The 17,198-nt window shown below is 43.6% G+C and overlaps 1 protein-coding gene across 1 annotated transcript in view; it reads left to right on the top strand.

Annotated features, from left to right (window-relative positions):
• Positions 1 to 8,606, top strand: part of LOC139571380 (BAH and coiled-coil domain-containing protein 1-like) — a 141,691-nt gene extending 133,085 nt beyond the window's left edge. Inside the window, exons 23-25 of the mRNA XM_071394198.1 lie at positions 3,058 to 4,502; positions 4,661 to 4,897; positions 5,101 to 8,606. Of these exons, the coding sequence (XP_071250299.1) occupies positions 3,058 to 4,502; positions 4,661 to 4,897; positions 5,101 to 5,310 (1,892 nt within the window). The 3' untranslated portion in view covers positions 5,311 to 8,606. The remainder of the gene's footprint in view (positions 1 to 3,057; positions 4,503 to 4,660; positions 4,898 to 5,100) is intronic.
• Positions 8,607 to 17,198: the final 8,592 nt, after the last annotated feature.

Genomic DNA, 17,198 nt, shown 5'->3' with positions numbered 1-17,198 from the left:
TTTGTTTGAGACTGAGGCCAACAGCACCAGAGCAGCACCAGTGAGATAAGCATATTGTAGATACCACCACCTAAGGGGTTGGAAACGGTTCAGGGAACAGAACCGAAAACCAGAAAATAACCACATTTTTGAAGGACAGAAATGGAACCTGGAACAAAAGTGATCCATACTGTTCTGTAACTGAACCGTTATTTTAAAAGCATGGGAACCGGTTCCAGGCATATTTTCTAGTCCCATAAAAAAACGCATCAAAGCTCCTATGCCAAAGCCCTCACTCAGAAACTTATTCCAGTGTTTGACTGCCTGCCAGCTGAAAATCTTTGCCAGTGTGTGTGTGTTTAGGCTTCCTGCCCCTCCCCCTCTGAAGCACTGTAGCCACTCCCAGTGGTGTAAAGAACTTAAGTAAAAATAATTGAAGGTACTACTTAAATTGTTTTTGGGGTATCTGCACTTTACTTTACTATTCACATTTTTTGACAACTACTTTTTTTCACTACATCCTAAAGAAAATCATGTACTTTTTACTTCATACATTTTCCTTGACATGCTTAGCAGGACTGGAAAATTTTCCAATTCCCACAATCATCAAGAGAACATCCCTGGTCATCCCTACTGCCTTTGATCTGGCGGACTCACTAAACACACATGCTTCGTTTGTAAATGATGTCTGCGTGTTGGAGTGTGCCCCTAGCGATCCGTAAATAAAAAAAAACACGAAAATTTTGCTGTCTGCGTTGCTTATTAATATGATCAATTTTAAAATATTTTTGCAATTACATTTACTTTTGATACTAAAGTATATTTAAAACCAAATACTTTTAGACTTTTACTCAAGTAGTATTTTACTGGCTTACTTTCACTTTTACTTGAGTCATTTTATACTAAGGTATCTTTATTTTTACTCAAGTATGACAATGGGGTACTTTTTCCACCACTGGCCCCTCCCCCTCTGAAGCAGAGGCTACTGTACTGACATTAAAATCATGATTCAGAAGATAGGAGAGAGATTTTTTATTAGCTAGAAAAGAATGGATGCTAGTTAAGGACACTATAGACCATTTGTTAACTACAAAAAGGTAAGACATGTTTTTAATTCTGGTGCTGCTCTGCACACACATGCTTTTTACCTAACTAGCTCACAGGACATTCAAAGTTTGCTTCATAGAAGCCGCTCCTCCTAGGTATAATTCTGTGGACCTAATTCAGATAATGCATGTCATAACAAGATGCCCAGCGCTTCAAGCCTCCTCCTTTACCCTCACTCACTCTCTCCCCACATGCAAAATGTCAGTGCATCTTGCGCCATAGGCTACACTTGTCTGTCCATCAGGCATGTGAACAATTAGCTTGCCTGCTCTATCCGCAATGATTGGTGAAGTAATTTAATAACCTAAATGTAAAAAAAACTGTAGATTTCTTAGGTTAAGAAAGGGACAGAAAGGAACAATATAAACCGGTATTTTCTTTTGGTTCAAACCAGTTCAGAACTTTTTATTTTGCTTGTGGGAAAGTGGAACTGAACTAAAAAAATTAAGGCAAACTGCTTCAGAGGCCCGCCTGGCCAACTTACTAGTCAGACCATCTTTAATCATACACTATATATGCAAAAGTATGTGGGCACCCCTTCAAATTAGTGTATTTGGCTATTTCAGCCACACCCGTTGCTGACAAGTGTATAAAATCGAGCACACAGCCATGCAAAAACATTGGCAGTAGAATGGCCTTACTGAAGAGCTCAGTGACTTTCAACGTGGCACCATCATAGGATACCACCTTTCCAACAAGTCAGTTTGTCAAATTTCTGCCCTGCTAGAGCTGCCCCGATCAACTGTAAGTGTTGTTATTGTGAAGTGGAAATGTCTAGGAGCAACAATGGCTCAGCTGCGAAGTGGTAGGCCACACAAGCTCACAGAACGGGACCACCGAGTGCTGAAGCGCGTAGAGCATATTAATCGTCTGTCCTCGGTTGCAACACTCACTACCAAGTTCCAAACTGCCTCTGGAAGCAACATCAGCACAATAACTGTTTGCCGGGAGATACATTTTGGGAGCAACAATGCGCAATGCCAAGCGTTCTCTGGAGTGATTAATCACGCTTCACCATCTGGCAGTCTGACGGACAAATCTGGGTTTGGCGGATGCCAGGATAACGCTACCATAGTGCCAACTCTAAAGTTTGGTGGAGGAGGAATAATGGTCTGGTGCTGTTTTTCATCATTTGGGCTAGGCCCCTTAGTTCCAGTGAAGGGAAATCTTAACGCTACATCATACAATGACATTCTAGATGATTCTGTGCTGCCAACTTTGTGGCAACAGTTTGGGGAAGGCCCTTTCCTGGTTCAGCATGACAACGCCCCCGTGCACAAAGCGAGGTCCATACAGAAATGGTTTGTTGAGATCGGGGTGGAAGAAATTTACTTCCCTGCACAGAGCCCTGACCTTAACTCCATCGAACACCTTTGGGATGAATTGGAACACCGACTGCGAGCCGGGCCTAATCGCCCAACATCAGTGCCCAACCTCACTAATGCTCTTGTTGCTGAATGGAAGCAAGTCCCCACAGCAATGTTCCAACATCTAGTGGAAAGCCTTCCCAGAAGAGTGGAGGCTGTTATATAAGCCAAGGGGGGACCAACTCCATATTAATGCCTATGGACTGCGATGTTCAACGAGCAGGTGTCCACATACTTCTGGTCATGTAGTGTATATAACACACATATAGAATATGATTTTATCACACAACTTCTCTCCCTCTCTATGGAATCTCTGTCCACCTGCCTAATGTCATCACTGTTCCAACTGTCACTGATCTGAATGCCCTCCAGTCAAACAGCATTCCCACAACTCAACACAGACTAAATGTGACAAGGTGTCTCCAGTTCCAAAGTAAGGGCTGTAATTTATAGTTACAAATCATTTGTTCTCTTTGACTTGGTTTAAAGGAAGGTTAGGTACATACATCTTGTTTATAAATCTCTCTTCTTCTTTCTTTCCCTTTATTTCTTTCTGTCTCTCTATCTCCCTTTTTCTCTCTCTTTATTCTGTTTATTCTTCCAGTTGGACGACCAAAGAAGGTCAAGCCAGAGGCCAATAGTTCAGCCACGACATCGTCAGAGAGAGTAACCGGGGGCAACACTTCCTCGATAAGCTGGCCAGCGAAGAGACTTCCAGCGGACTTCTTCCTGTTTAACGGGACGTCCCGTAAAACCCACCGAGTGGGTCGCCAGCGAGACCTGGGGGTGTTCCACCGCCCAGCCACACAACCCCTCACCCCTCCCACACCCCTCAAGGGCATCTTTAGTTCCCCCTTTGAGGTTGACTCTTTCAGTAGCATCGCCAACAGTTACGCTGGAGCCTTCAGAAGCGGAACCCACCGGCCTGTTACCTCGGTAACGCCCCTGGTGCTAAGTGACTCTGTCGCCATGACAACGGCACCCTCCAACAGGAAGTCGAGTGACAGGTACAGAAAACAGTTCCTGGTGAAGCTGGACCACGAGGGCGTGACCTCGCCCAAAACAAAGAATGGGAAAGCTCTGCTGCGTTTGGGGGGCGGCAGGGGGCACAAGGGTCCATCTGCAGGGGCGGAGGGGGCACCTCTCAGGTACATCCACCCTGCCCTGGTGGTGAAGGAGGGGGCACCTCTCAGGTATATCCACCCTGCCCTGGTGGTGAAAGACAGAAATAAAGGAGAAAGAAGAGGAGAGAGTGGAATGTCCAAGTCTGAGCTGCTCCTGAAGGGGGCACCAGCCCTCAGAAAGGGGCTCCCCTCGTCTGGTTTAGCGGGTCTGGGGGGAGAGTTTGGTACTCTGGACTGCCCCAGTGACTGCCCTAGCTCTTACTCTGAGCTGGATGAAGATGATGATGATGATGGAGATGAAGACGTAGCTCGGAGGAGAGCAGCAGCAGCGGGCGCAGGACGTTTCCTCTCACGTCTCTCTGTTTGCTCCTCGTCCTCTTCCTCTTCCTCCTCTTCTGGCTCCCTCTCTTCTTCCTCCCTCTGTTCTTCCGACTCCTCCTACTCCTCTGACGAAGAAGAATCTTCATCCCTCCTTCTCCGCCGAGCGCTGCTCCAGCAGCAGAAACACAAACACAAACAGAGCTTGACGTCTAACACCTTAACCCCTGACCCCACCACAAAGCCCAACCCAAGCCCCGCCTCGGCAACACCACACTCCTACGTTGCAAAGGCAGCCATGTCCGTCACCGGGGAGTCAAAGGTGAGAGGAAGTGATAGAGGAGAGGACAGGAAGGAGTACAAATCAAAGGGGAGGACCAATAGTAGCAGCAGCGCATCCAAAAACCAAATCAAGAGGAGAGGTGGACCCGCCTCCAACACACACACTCCGACCCCCAACACACACAACCCAGCCTGCCAGCCCAAACCTCCCAAAGACCACCCAGCAGAAAAGAGGCAGAGGATGTTGTCACCGATCCCCCATCCTAATATGTCCGCCCTCCTGCCGGGTCGCCAGCTGTGGAAGTGGTCTGGAAATCCCACACAGGTCAGAGGACACATGTGGGAGCCTTAATGGTGAACACAATCTGAAGCAGACTTATTGACTTATTGACTGAGGTCTTACTGAATTGACTTATTGAGTAAGGTCTTACCTGTCCTTACCTGAACTCCCTCCTAACTCCCCCCCCCTCTCTCCCCCTACAGAGGCGTGGTCTGAAGGGTAAGGCCCGTAAGTTGTTCTACAAGGCGATTGTGCGTGGTGGTGAGACGGTGCATGTGGGGGACTGTGCTGTGTTCCTGTCCCCCGGTCGGCCCCAGCTGCCCTACGTGGGGCGGGTGGAGAGCCTCTGGGAGTCCTGGTCCTCCAGCATGGTGGTCAGGGTCAAGTGGTTCTACCATCCCGAGGAGACGAGCCTGGGGAAGAGGCACCATGACGGAAAGGTATGATGGATTATCATTCAACAACATGATTAACTTTTTGATCAAATGTATCAACTTTTTGATCAAATTTATCAAGGGTTGATCAAGAATTGATCTACTTAAATAATTTTGGGGTAATTAATGAATAGGCTGTTCATTTATCTTTCAGTCTTCTATTTACCTCTGTGTTTAACATCTGTCTCCTTCTTCCCTCCGCTACCCAGCATGCTTTGTACCAGTCGAGCCATGAGGATGAGAACGATGTCCAGACCATCTCCCACCGCTGCCAGGTGCTCAGTCGCACCGATTACGAGCACCTGATTTGCCGACGAAAGCCAGGGGGTGGGGCCCAGGATCTGTTTTACCTGGCAGGGACCTACGAGCCAACCACAGGCCAGCTGGTTAGCGCCGAGGGCGTGGCCATCGTCCCCTAGCAACAACTATGGAGTGTAAACAAAACAAAGCCTTAAAGATGGCAGCCTCATCTCTCCTGGATGAATCCAGCTACTGGTGCTGGTGTCAGTGAAGCATGGTTCTGTCCAAATCTAGAAGAGTTTGGAAACGAGGACCTTCCTTGGTTCTACTTCCTGCTGGTTCTGGATCTTGGTTCTGGGTCCTAACTGGGTGTGGACGATCCCAAACGCAAAAGGGATAACAGCACTTTGGACCGCAGCACTGAAGTCATCTGATCTAATGTGATCTGAAGAGGGACTACAGTACTCTACTGACCTTCTGAAACAGACAGACAGTGTCCTCGCTACGTCTTGTCTCCAAGAGTTGTTTTACTGTCTGTCATAGAGTCAAAAACTGTCATAGACTGACTCTCAGGCAGTTTGTCAGACTGTCATAGACTGACTCTCAGGCAGTTTGTCAGACTGTCATAGACTGACTCTCAGGCAGTTTGTCAGACTGTCATAGACTGACTCTCAGGCAGTTTGTCAGACTGTCATAGACTTACTCTCAGGCAGTTTGTCAGTTTGACTCTTACTAGGTTGTTGCTGTAAGTGAGAATGTGATGTGTTCACTTCTCAGTCTAGAGACCTGGTTAAATAAGGGTTATATAGAAGACATAAAATAGAGACTGGGAAAGAGAGTGAGAGAGAGAGAGAGAGAGCGAGAGAGAGAGAAAGAGAAAGAGAAAGAGAGAGAGAGCGAGAGCGAGAGCGAGAGCGAGAGAGAGAGAGAGAGAGAGAGAGAGAGAGAGAGAGAGAGAGAGAGAGAGAGAGAGAGAGAGAGAGAGAGAGCGAGAGAGAGAGAGCGAGAGAGAGCGAGAGAGAGCGAGAGAGAGAGAGAGAGAGAGAGAGAGACTACACTGGCGGCTACACTGCTCTGATGATAAATGAATGACGGCAGGATTGAGAAATCCCAAAAGGACCAAAAACACTGTAGTTCTGAAGTGTGTGTGTGAGAGAGAGTATGTGCTGAGTGGTTGTAATGGATGCATTTGGTACTTGAACAGCTGAGAGTAAATAGTGCTTTAGTGCGTTTGCGTGTGTGTTTGCGTGTGTGTGTTTGTGTGTGTGTGTTTGTGTGTGTGTGCGTGCGTGCGTTGGTCTCTAGTCTAGACCTCACCATGGAAACCCTAGTCTTTAACACTCAAAAAGTAAACCTACTAAACCTAAATCTATGAATATTCACATATCAATGGATTTACTAACCGCTTCTTCTCTAGACAGAAAACAAGACAAAAAGGAATGATTATTTCTACAGTCAAGCCATACACTTCAATACCTCTCATATCCTCCTATTCAGGTACAGCTGAATAATTTGTCTATTTCTGTGTGTTGTACAGTATTATGTATAAAGACTTTAATATTCAACTGGACATAGTATACATATATAATATACATGAAGAGAGAACTATATTCCTCTTTGTTGCTCTTTACGTTGTTATTTTTTCAATGACTGTTGAATAGTTATTTTGGCTTAGGGGGAGGAGCTTTTAGACTTCTTCTCTTCCTGCACTGAGTACGTTGTGGAGATGGGATGGGGTCCATGAGGGGTAAAGCTGTAAATATGCGACAGGTGATGGGTTCAAGTCCCATTTTGGTGGTTAGGGTGGATTTAGTGACGGGGGATGTTTTTATAAGAAAAGTGGAAAAATATTTTTTTGTTCACATCATCATTGGTCTGGTTTTGTATATTGTTCTTCTAGGTTTATTGTCTATTATAATGTTGCTTATTCTCCTGTGGGGGTTTCAAATCTAGATTTCTTTGTTTTTAGAAATACTGGAAAGAGTTTTTTCTATTCGGTGATCCTTAAAGGTCCAGACTAGAGAGTTCTAGATGTTCTATATCTATATATTCCTAGAGGAAATCTATGTAGCTATTTATCTGGCCTAAAAAAAATACTAAACCAAAGCGCATCTATGTTTCGTTTCATCACATTAGAATGCAATATGAAGAAATATAAAAATATTCAATAAAATCTGAATTCGGGGATCCCTGCAATCGTATTCAAGTAGTACACCTGGGTTCCCCTCTTACCTGTTGGCATAGGACATGGCTTAACATTCACCACAATGTTGCCATGGGAACACATCAACTTTATCTTCCTGCACGTAGCTTGGCTGTTGCACTTGAAGGCTCCATGACAACCATATGACATTTTTATTTTTTATTTTACCGTTATTTTACCAGGTAAGTTGACTGAGAACACGTTCTCATTTGCAGCAACGACCTGGGGAATAGTTACAGGGGAGAGGAGGGGGATGAATGAGCCAATTGTAAACTGGGGATTATTAGGTGACCGTGATGGTTGAGGGCCAGATTGGGAATTTAGCCAGGACACCGGGGTTAACACCCCTACTCTTACGATAAGTGCCATGGGATCTTTAATGACCTCAGAGAGTCAGGACACCCGTTTAACGTCCCATCCGAAAGACGGCACCCTACACAGAGCAGTGTCCCCAATCACTGCCCTGGGGCATTGGGATCTTTGTTTAGACCAGAGGAAAGAGTGCCTCCTACTGGCCCTCCAACACCACTTCCAGCAGCACCTGGTCTCCCATCCAGGGACTGACCAGGACCAACCCTGCTTAGCTTCAGAAGCAAGCCAGCAGTGGTATGCAGGGTGGTATGCTGCTGGCATCGCATGACTGTGAAGGACAATCAGAGCCAATCAAAAGAGGGGAATGTCTAAAAAAAATGATTAAGGATCCAATCAAAATTGTGCTTAATCTTGTCACTTTTCTTCCTGCTTTGCCAAAAATGTGTCTTTTTGTTTTTATTTTTATTTCACCTTCCACCCTTTCCTGACAGTTATACATGCCTGGGATGATTGTGTTTCAGTGTTGGGGTTTTCACAAGGAGAACATTAATGTCTTTTCAAATGAGACATACATGAACTGACTTTTTTAAACAACATTGTTGCTGTAACACTATGACGCAAAAGCTTAAAATAAATCTAATGTGAACATCCATGTTATATTACTTTTTGTAGGTCTTTAAACAATATTTTAAAAGCTGTATTTTCTTAAAGAAACACTGGATTCAGTTCTAAGCATCACATTGGGTGAAGTGACATCATCTTTGCGCAACCTGTTTTGAGACCAACTGGAAACGACTTACTTTGTAGGGTTGATATATAGTTTGTGACAATTGTCTCAGTCATTGTTGGAAATATGACTAAAATATTTCCCCTGTGTAAAAAACAAAATTATTTATCTTAATTTGATTGCCTTTCTGTTGCATTTCATTAATTAAAAAATGATCAAAATGATCAAATCTATGTTTTTCTTGTCTTTCTTTAGTGGATTAGAAGTAGGTCTACCTGGATTAGAAGTAGGTCTACATGGGTTAGAAGTAGGTCTACCTGGGTTTAGTTTAAAAGGTAGAAATCATTCCCAATCCACTGTCAGATGCAGAAATAAGGAAACAGAGAGAGAAAAAAATGGGTAAAAGCGAACTGAAACTTTCTACCATGGTTGAATGAAACAGAGAGCTAGAGATATGTTGTGTGTGTGTGACACCTATACCATCTCCTGTATAGAGTTCTCTAGTATAGAGTTTCTGGGACAAAGTGTATAGATTTGAGAATTGTATTTGATACTTCCTGTGATACATTCATACCTTTTATTACATTAGTAAAACGACGTGGATTACTGCCCTAACCTGCCTAAAGCCTCATATTACTGTAGTCGGCTCATGGCAACATACACAGCCGAGTAGAGAATCTCAGCACTGATCTAGGGTTAGCTTTATGTTTCCCTCTGTAATGTTTTAGGTCAGAATTTGGGTATTGTAAGCTAATTCTAGATCTGTGCATAAAGGTGACTTTTACTGCATACACAGAGCTCAAATTAAAAATGGCTGCTGTGCTGTCTCCCCTATGGTGAGATTTTGACTGGTCAAAATTGGAAAAGCTGAATAATCCCTTTCCTCACTCACTCACTCACTCACTCACTCACTCACTCACTCACGCACGCACGCACGCACGCACGCACGCACGCACGCACGCACGCACGCACGCACGCACGCACACACACACACACACACACACACACACACACACACACACACACACACACACACACACACACACACACACACACACACACACACACACACACACACACACACACACACACACACACACACACACACACTGTCTCTCTCTCTCCTACTCTCACACACACACAAAGAGAACACACACACTGCTTACTTTTCATATCTCCTACTGCACCCCCCCTCCCTCTCTCACCCTCTCAACCATGCAACGCCTTGAAAACACACACAAACTGTCTTTGACTGTTCATCTTTCCCCGTTTGCATTGGGCTTATCTTGTTGACAATGTTCAACTACTTTACCCAGCATGCTGAGGAAGAAAGCGAGTCCAGGGGCGGAGCTAGAAATGACCTTAGGTTTAATGGGAGAAGGGCTTTCAGATGCAACAAGAGAAAGCACAGTATTCAAAACTTGTACTCCAAGGACATCCATCATCGACTGATCAATTGCTGACAGACAACCTGCCACCGTGTGTGTGTGTGTGTGTGTGTTTGTGTGCGTGCGTGCGTGCGTGCGTGTGCGTAGATGTGTGCGCATGTGTGTCATTCAAGAGAAAGGAGAAAGGAGGAGTAAAAGCTAGAAAGGAAAGTGGAGAGGAAGCATTTGGGAGGAAGGGAAAGGGGGATTCCAGAAGGAAACATTTACATATAGCCTGCGTCAGTGGGGTGAATAAATGGTTGTCAGCTGCACCAAGATGCTCTAGACTGTGACCAGATTAAATTATGTGTGTGTGTGTGTCTGCACCTGTGTGTGTGTGTGTTAGTGCTTGTGTGTGCATCAGTGCATTCTGTTTGTGTGTGTGTGGTGGAGATATTTTGGGGTCATGGGTTGGGAGAGAGTGGAAGGTGATCACCACTATTCCCGACTCACGTCATCCATCGTCCACTTGATATCCTGTGTGACATGGCTGTTTATGGTGTGTGTGGTTGTGTGTTCACGTGCGTCTGTGCGTGTAGCTGGCAGTAGTTACATAACGTAACAGGTGGAGCTGGGAGTTGGGACCTTTCTGGTCCCTCCACACCAACAGTGTGGTGAAGAAGGCACAACAGTGCCTCTTCAACCTCAGAAGGCTGAATAAATTTGGCTTGGCCCCTAAGACCCTCACAAACATCTACAGATGCACCATTGAGAGCATCCTGTCGGGCTATATTACCACCTGGTACAGTACCTGCACTGCCCATAACTGTACACACCTTTTCTATTAATGGAGGGCCCTAATTCAGATTTAGGAACTGTACGCCTTTCCTATGCACATCTTCCCTACGCACTTCTCAGTAGTTGGTATTCAGACTTACGTTATGGAGGTGTGTAACGGGCTTTGCAGTCGTGGAAAGAAAGCCATGTAAATACGTGTATATTCACTGTAACGCTCGTCGTTGGAATGAGAAGAGGAGGACCAATGCGCAGCGTGGTAAGTGTCCATCTTGATAATTTATTAACATGAACACAAAACAAAATAACGAGAAACGAAACGAAACAGTCCTGAACGGTGAATACAAAAAAACACTGAACAGAAAATAATCACCCACAAAACACAATGAAAAATAGGCTACCTTAATATGGCTCCCAATCAGAGACAACGACTGACACCTGCCTCTGATTGAGAACCATACTAGGCCAAACACATAGAAACAGACAACCTAGACATACAACATAGAATGCCCACCCACATCACACCCTGACCAAACAAAACATAGAAACATACAAAGCAATCTATGGTCAGGGCGTGACATTCACCTCCTTTTCAACACCAATTGGTAGATTTAAATATACTATAATCTTGTAGATTATTTAGGGTTTGGAAATTAGTTTTGAATAATAAAATAAATGGTTTGGAGAGCCTTTATGCAATACATATATTGGTGAATCAAAATACAGTGGTTTGATTAATCCTGAAAGTTGCCATATTCAATTGTACATCCATAGAATATTGGAAGGTGAGAAAAGTGTACAATAGGGGTTGAATGGTAGTCCTATGAATCTACCCTAATAATCCTCACTAATCATGGAATTGTAATGACAGTCATCATGAACTGGGCTCCAGGCTCCAGGTTTAACCTGCTAAGTATGGTCTGCATTCCATAATGATTGAAATAGGCTACATGTCCCAAATTATTACACAACTTGTAATACATGAGCCTAATATAATCCACTACTGCTAGCGACCCTCAGGAACAACCACATCAATGTGAAGGAGGAAAGTAAGGTAAACTAACAATGTAATTGAATGAAACTAAGCACAACAAAGTGACAGACCGGTAGGTATAACTGACGGTAGGTATAACTGACGGTGGGTATAACTGACAGTGGGTATAACTGACAGTGGGTATAACTGACAGTGGGTATAACTGATGGTGGTATAACTGACGGTGGGTATAACTGATGGTGGGTATAACTGACAGTGGGTATAACTGACAGTGGGTATAACTGACAGTGTGTATAACTGATGATGGTATAAATGACAGTGAGTATAAATGACAGTGGGTATAACTGACGGTGGTTGTAACTGACAGTGGGTATAACTGACGGTGGTTATAACTGACAGTGGGTATAACTGATGGTGGTATAACTGACAGTGGGTATAATTGATGGTGGTGTAAATGACAGTGGGTATAACTGATGGTGGTATAAATGACAGTGGGTATAACTGATGGTGGTATACATGACAGTGGGTATAACTGATGGTGGTATAACTGACAGTGGGTATAACTGATTGTGGTATAACTGACAGTGGGTATAACTGATGGTGGTATAACTGACAGCGGGTATAACTGATGGTGGTATAACTGACAGTGGGTATAACTGATGGTGGTATAACTGACAGTGGGTATAACTGATTGTGGTATAACTGACAGTGGGTATAACTGATGGTGGGTATAACTGACAGCGGGTATAACTGATGGTGGTATAACTGACAGTGGGTATAACTGATGGTGGTATAACTGACAGTGGGTATAACTGATGGTGGGTATAACTGACAGCGGGTATAACTGATGGTGGTATAAATGACAGTGGGTATAACTGATGGTGGTATAAATGACAGTGGGTATAACTGATGGTGGTATAACTGACAGTGGATATAACTGATGGTGGTATAACTGACAGTGGGTATAACTGATGGTGGTATAACTGACAGTGGGTATAACTGATGGTGGTATAACTGACAGTGGGTATACCTGATGGTGGTATAACTGACAGTGGATATAACTGATGGTGGGTATAACTGACAGTGGGTATAACTGATGGTGGTATAACTGACAGTGGGTATAACTGATGGTGGTATAACTGACAGTGGGTATAACTGATGGTGGTATAACTGACAGTGGGTATAACTGATGGTGGTATAACTGACAGTGGGTATAACTGATGGTGGTATAACTGACAGTGGGTATAACTGATGGTGGTATAAATGACAGTGGGTATAACTGATGGTGGTATAACTGACAGCGGGTATAACTGATGGTGGTATAAATGACAGTGGGTATAACTGATGGTGGTATAAATGACAGTGGGTATAACTGATGGTGGTATAACTGACAGTGGGTATAACTGATGGTGGTATAACTGACAGTGGGTATAACTGATGGTGGTATAACTGACAGCGGGTATAACTGATGGTGGTATAAATGACAGTGGGTATAACTGATGGTGGTATAACTGACAGTGGGTATAACTGATGGTGGTATAACTGACAGTGGGTATAACTGATGGTGGTATAACTGACAGTGGGTATAACTGATGGTGGTATAAATGACAGTGGATATAACTGATGGTGGTATAACTGACAGTGGGTATAACTGATGGTGGTATAACTGACAGTGGGTATAACTGATGGTGGTATAACTGACAGTGGGTATAACTGATGGTGGTATAACTGACAGCGGGTATAACTGATGGTGGTATAAATGACAGTGGGTATAACTGATGGTGGTATAAATGACAGTGGATATAACTGATGGTGGTATAACTGACAGTGGGTATAACTGATGGTGGTATAACTGACAGTGGGTATAACTGATGGTGGTTTAACTGACAGTGGGTATAACTGATGGTGGTATAACTGACAGCGGGTATAACTGATGGTGGTATAAATGACAGCGGGTATAACTGATGGTGGGTATAACTGACAGCGGGTATAACTGATGGTGGTATAACTGACAGTGGGTATAACTGATGGTGGTATAACTGACAGTGGGTATAGCTGATGGTGGTATAACTGACAGCGGGTATAACTGATGGTGGTATAAATGACAGTGGGTATAACTGATGGTGGTATAACTGACAGTGGGTATAACTGATGGTGGTATAACTGACAGTGGGTAAAACTGATGGTGGTATAACTGACAGTGGGTATAACTGATGGTGGTATAACTGACAGCGGGTATAACTGATGGTGGTATAAATGACAGTGGGTATAACTGATGGTGGTATAACTGACAGTGGGTATAACTGATGGTGGTACACATGACAGTGGATATAACTGATGGTGGTATAACTGACAGTGGGTATAACTGATGGTGGTATAACTGACAGTGGGTATAACTGATGGTGGTATAAATGACAGTGGGTATAACTGATTGTGGTATAACTGACAGTGGGTATAACTGATGGTGGTATAACTGACAGTGGGTATAACTGATGGTGGTATAACTGACAGTGGGTATAACTGATGGTGGTATAACTGACAGCGGGTATAACTGATGGTGGTATACATGACAGTGGGTATAACTGATGGTGGTATAAATGACAGTGGATATAACTGATGGTGGTATAAATGACAGTGGATATAACTGATGGTGGTATAAATGACAGTGGATATAACTGATGGTGGTATAAATGACAGTGGATATAACTGATGGTGGTATAACTGATGGTGGTATAAATGACAGTGGGTATAACTGATGGTGGTATAAATGACAGTGGATATAACTGATGGTGGTATAAATTACTGTGGGTATAACTGATGGTGGTATAACTGACAGTGGGTATAACTGATGGTGGTATAACTGACAGTGGGTATAACTGATGGTGGTATAACTGACAGCGGGTATAACTGATGGTGGTATAACTGACAGTGGGTATAACTGATGGTGGTATAACTGACAGTGGGTATAACTGACAGTGGGTATAACTGATGGTGGTATAAATGACAGTGGGTATAACTGATGGTGGTATAACTGACAGTGGATATAACTGATGGTGGTATAACTGACAGTGGGTATAACTGGTGGTGGTATAACTGACAGTGGGTATAACTGATGGTGGTATAAATGACAGTGGGTATAACTGATGGTGGTATAACTGACAGTGGGTATAACTGATGGTGGTATAACTGACAGTGGGTATAACTGATGGTGGTATAACTGACAGCGGGTATAACTGATGGTGGTATAACTGACAGTGGGTATAACTGATGGTGGGTATAACTGACAGTGGGTATAACTGATGGTGGTGTAAATGACAGTGGGTATAACTGATGGTGGTATAACTGACAGTGGGTATAACTGATGGTGGTATAAATGACAGTGGATATAACTGATGGTGGTATAACTGACAGTGGGTATAACTGATGGTGGTATAACTGACAGTGGGTATAACTGATGGTGGTATAACTGACAGTGGGTATAACTGGTGGTGGTATAACTGACAGTGGGTATAACTGATGGTGGTATAAATGACAGTGGGTATAACTGATGGTGGTATAAATGACAGTGGGTATAACTGATGGTGGTATAACTGACAGTGGATATAACTGATGGTGGTATAACTGACAGTGGATATAACTGATGGTGGTATAACTGACAGTGGGTATAACTGGTGGTGGTATAACTGACAGTGGGTATAACTGATGGTGGTATAAATGACAGTGGGTATAACTGATGGTGGTATAACTGACAGTGGGTATAACTGATGGTGGTATAACTGACAGTGGGTATAACTGATGGTGGTATAAATGACAGTGGGTATAACTGATGGTGGTATAACTGACAGTGGATATAACTGATGGTGGTATAACTGACAGTGGGTATAACTGGTGGTGGTATAACTGACAGTGGGTATAACTGATGGTGGTATAACTGACAGCGGGTATAACTGATGGTGGTATAACTGACAATGGGTATAACTGATGGTGGGTATAACTGACAGTGGGTATAACTGATGGTGGTGTAAATGACAGTGGGTATAACTGATGGTGGTATAACTGACAGTGGGTATAACTGATGGTGGTATAAATGACAGTGGATATAACTGATGGTGGTATAACTGACAGTGGGTATAACTGATGGTGGTATAACTGACAGTGGGTATAACTGATGGTGGTATAACTGACAGTGGGTATAACTGATGGTGGTATAACTGACAGTGGGTATAACTGATGGTGGTATAACTGACAGCGGGTATAACTGATGGTGGTATAACTGACAGTGGGTATAACTAATGGTGGGTATAACTGACAGTGGGTATAACTGATGGTGGTGTAAATGACAGTGGGTATACCTGCTGGTGGTATAACTGACAGCGGGTATAACTGATGGTGGTATAAATGACAGTGGGTATAACTGATGGTGGTATAACTGACAGTGGATATAACTGATGGTGGTATAACTGACAGTGGGTATAACTGATGGTGGTATAACTGACAGTGGGTATAACTGATGGTGGTACACATGACAGCGGGTATAACTGATGGTGGTATAACTGACAGCGGGTATAACTGATGGTGGTATAACTGACAGTGGGTATAACTGATGGTGGGTATAACTGACAGTGGGTATAACTGATGGTGGTGTAAATGACAGTGGATATAACTGATGGTGGTATAACTGACAGTGGGTATAACTGATGGTGGTATAACTGACAGTGGGTATAACTGATGGTGGTATAACTGACAGTGGGTATAACTGATGGTGGGTATAACTGACAGTGGGTATAACTGATGGTGGTATAAATGACAGTGGGTATAACTGATGGTGGGTATAACTGACAGCGGGTATAACTGATGGTGGTATAAATGACAGTGGGTATAACTGATGGTGGTATAAATTACAGTGGGTATAACTGATGGTGGTATAACTGACAGTGGATATAACTGATGGTGGTATAACTGACAGTGGGTATAACTGATGGTGGGTATAACTGACAGCGGGTATAACTGATGGTGGTATAAATGACAGTGGGTATAACTGATGGTGGTATAACTGACAGCGGGTATAACTGATGGTGGTATAAATGACAGTGGGTATAACTGATGGTGGGTATAACTGACAGTGGGTATAACTGATGGTGGTGTAAATGACAGTGGGTATAACTGATGGTGGTATAACTGACAGCGGGTATAACTGATGGTGGTATAAATGACAGTGGGTATAACTGATGGTGGTATAACTGACAGTGGATATAACTGATGGTGGGTATAACTGACAGTGGATATAACTGATGGTGGTATAACTGACAGTGGGTATAACTGATGGTGGTATAACTGACAGTGGGTATAACTGATGGTGGTGTAACTGACAGCGGGTAAAACTGATGGTGGTATAACTGACAGTGGGTATAACTGATGGTGGGTATAACTGACAGTGGGTATAACTGATGGTGGTGTAAATGACAGTGGGTATAACTGATGGTGGTATAACTGATGGTGGTATAAATGACAGTGGGTATAACTGATGGTGGTATAACTGACAGTGGGTATAACTGATGGTGGTATAAATGACAGTGGGTATAAATGACAGTGGGTATAACTGATGGTGGTATAACTGACAGTGGGTATAACTGATGGTGGTATAACTGACAGTGGGTATAACTGATGGT

The sequence above is a fragment of the Salvelinus alpinus genome, chromosome 3 (genome assembly GCF_045679555.1).
Source record: "Salvelinus alpinus chromosome 3, SLU_Salpinus.1, whole genome shotgun sequence".
NCBI lineage: Eukaryota > Metazoa > Chordata > Actinopteri > Salmoniformes > Salmonidae > Salvelinus > Salvelinus alpinus.
Note: the sequence above shows the minus strand (reverse complement) of the source record. Positions and strands in the feature narration are given on the sequence as shown.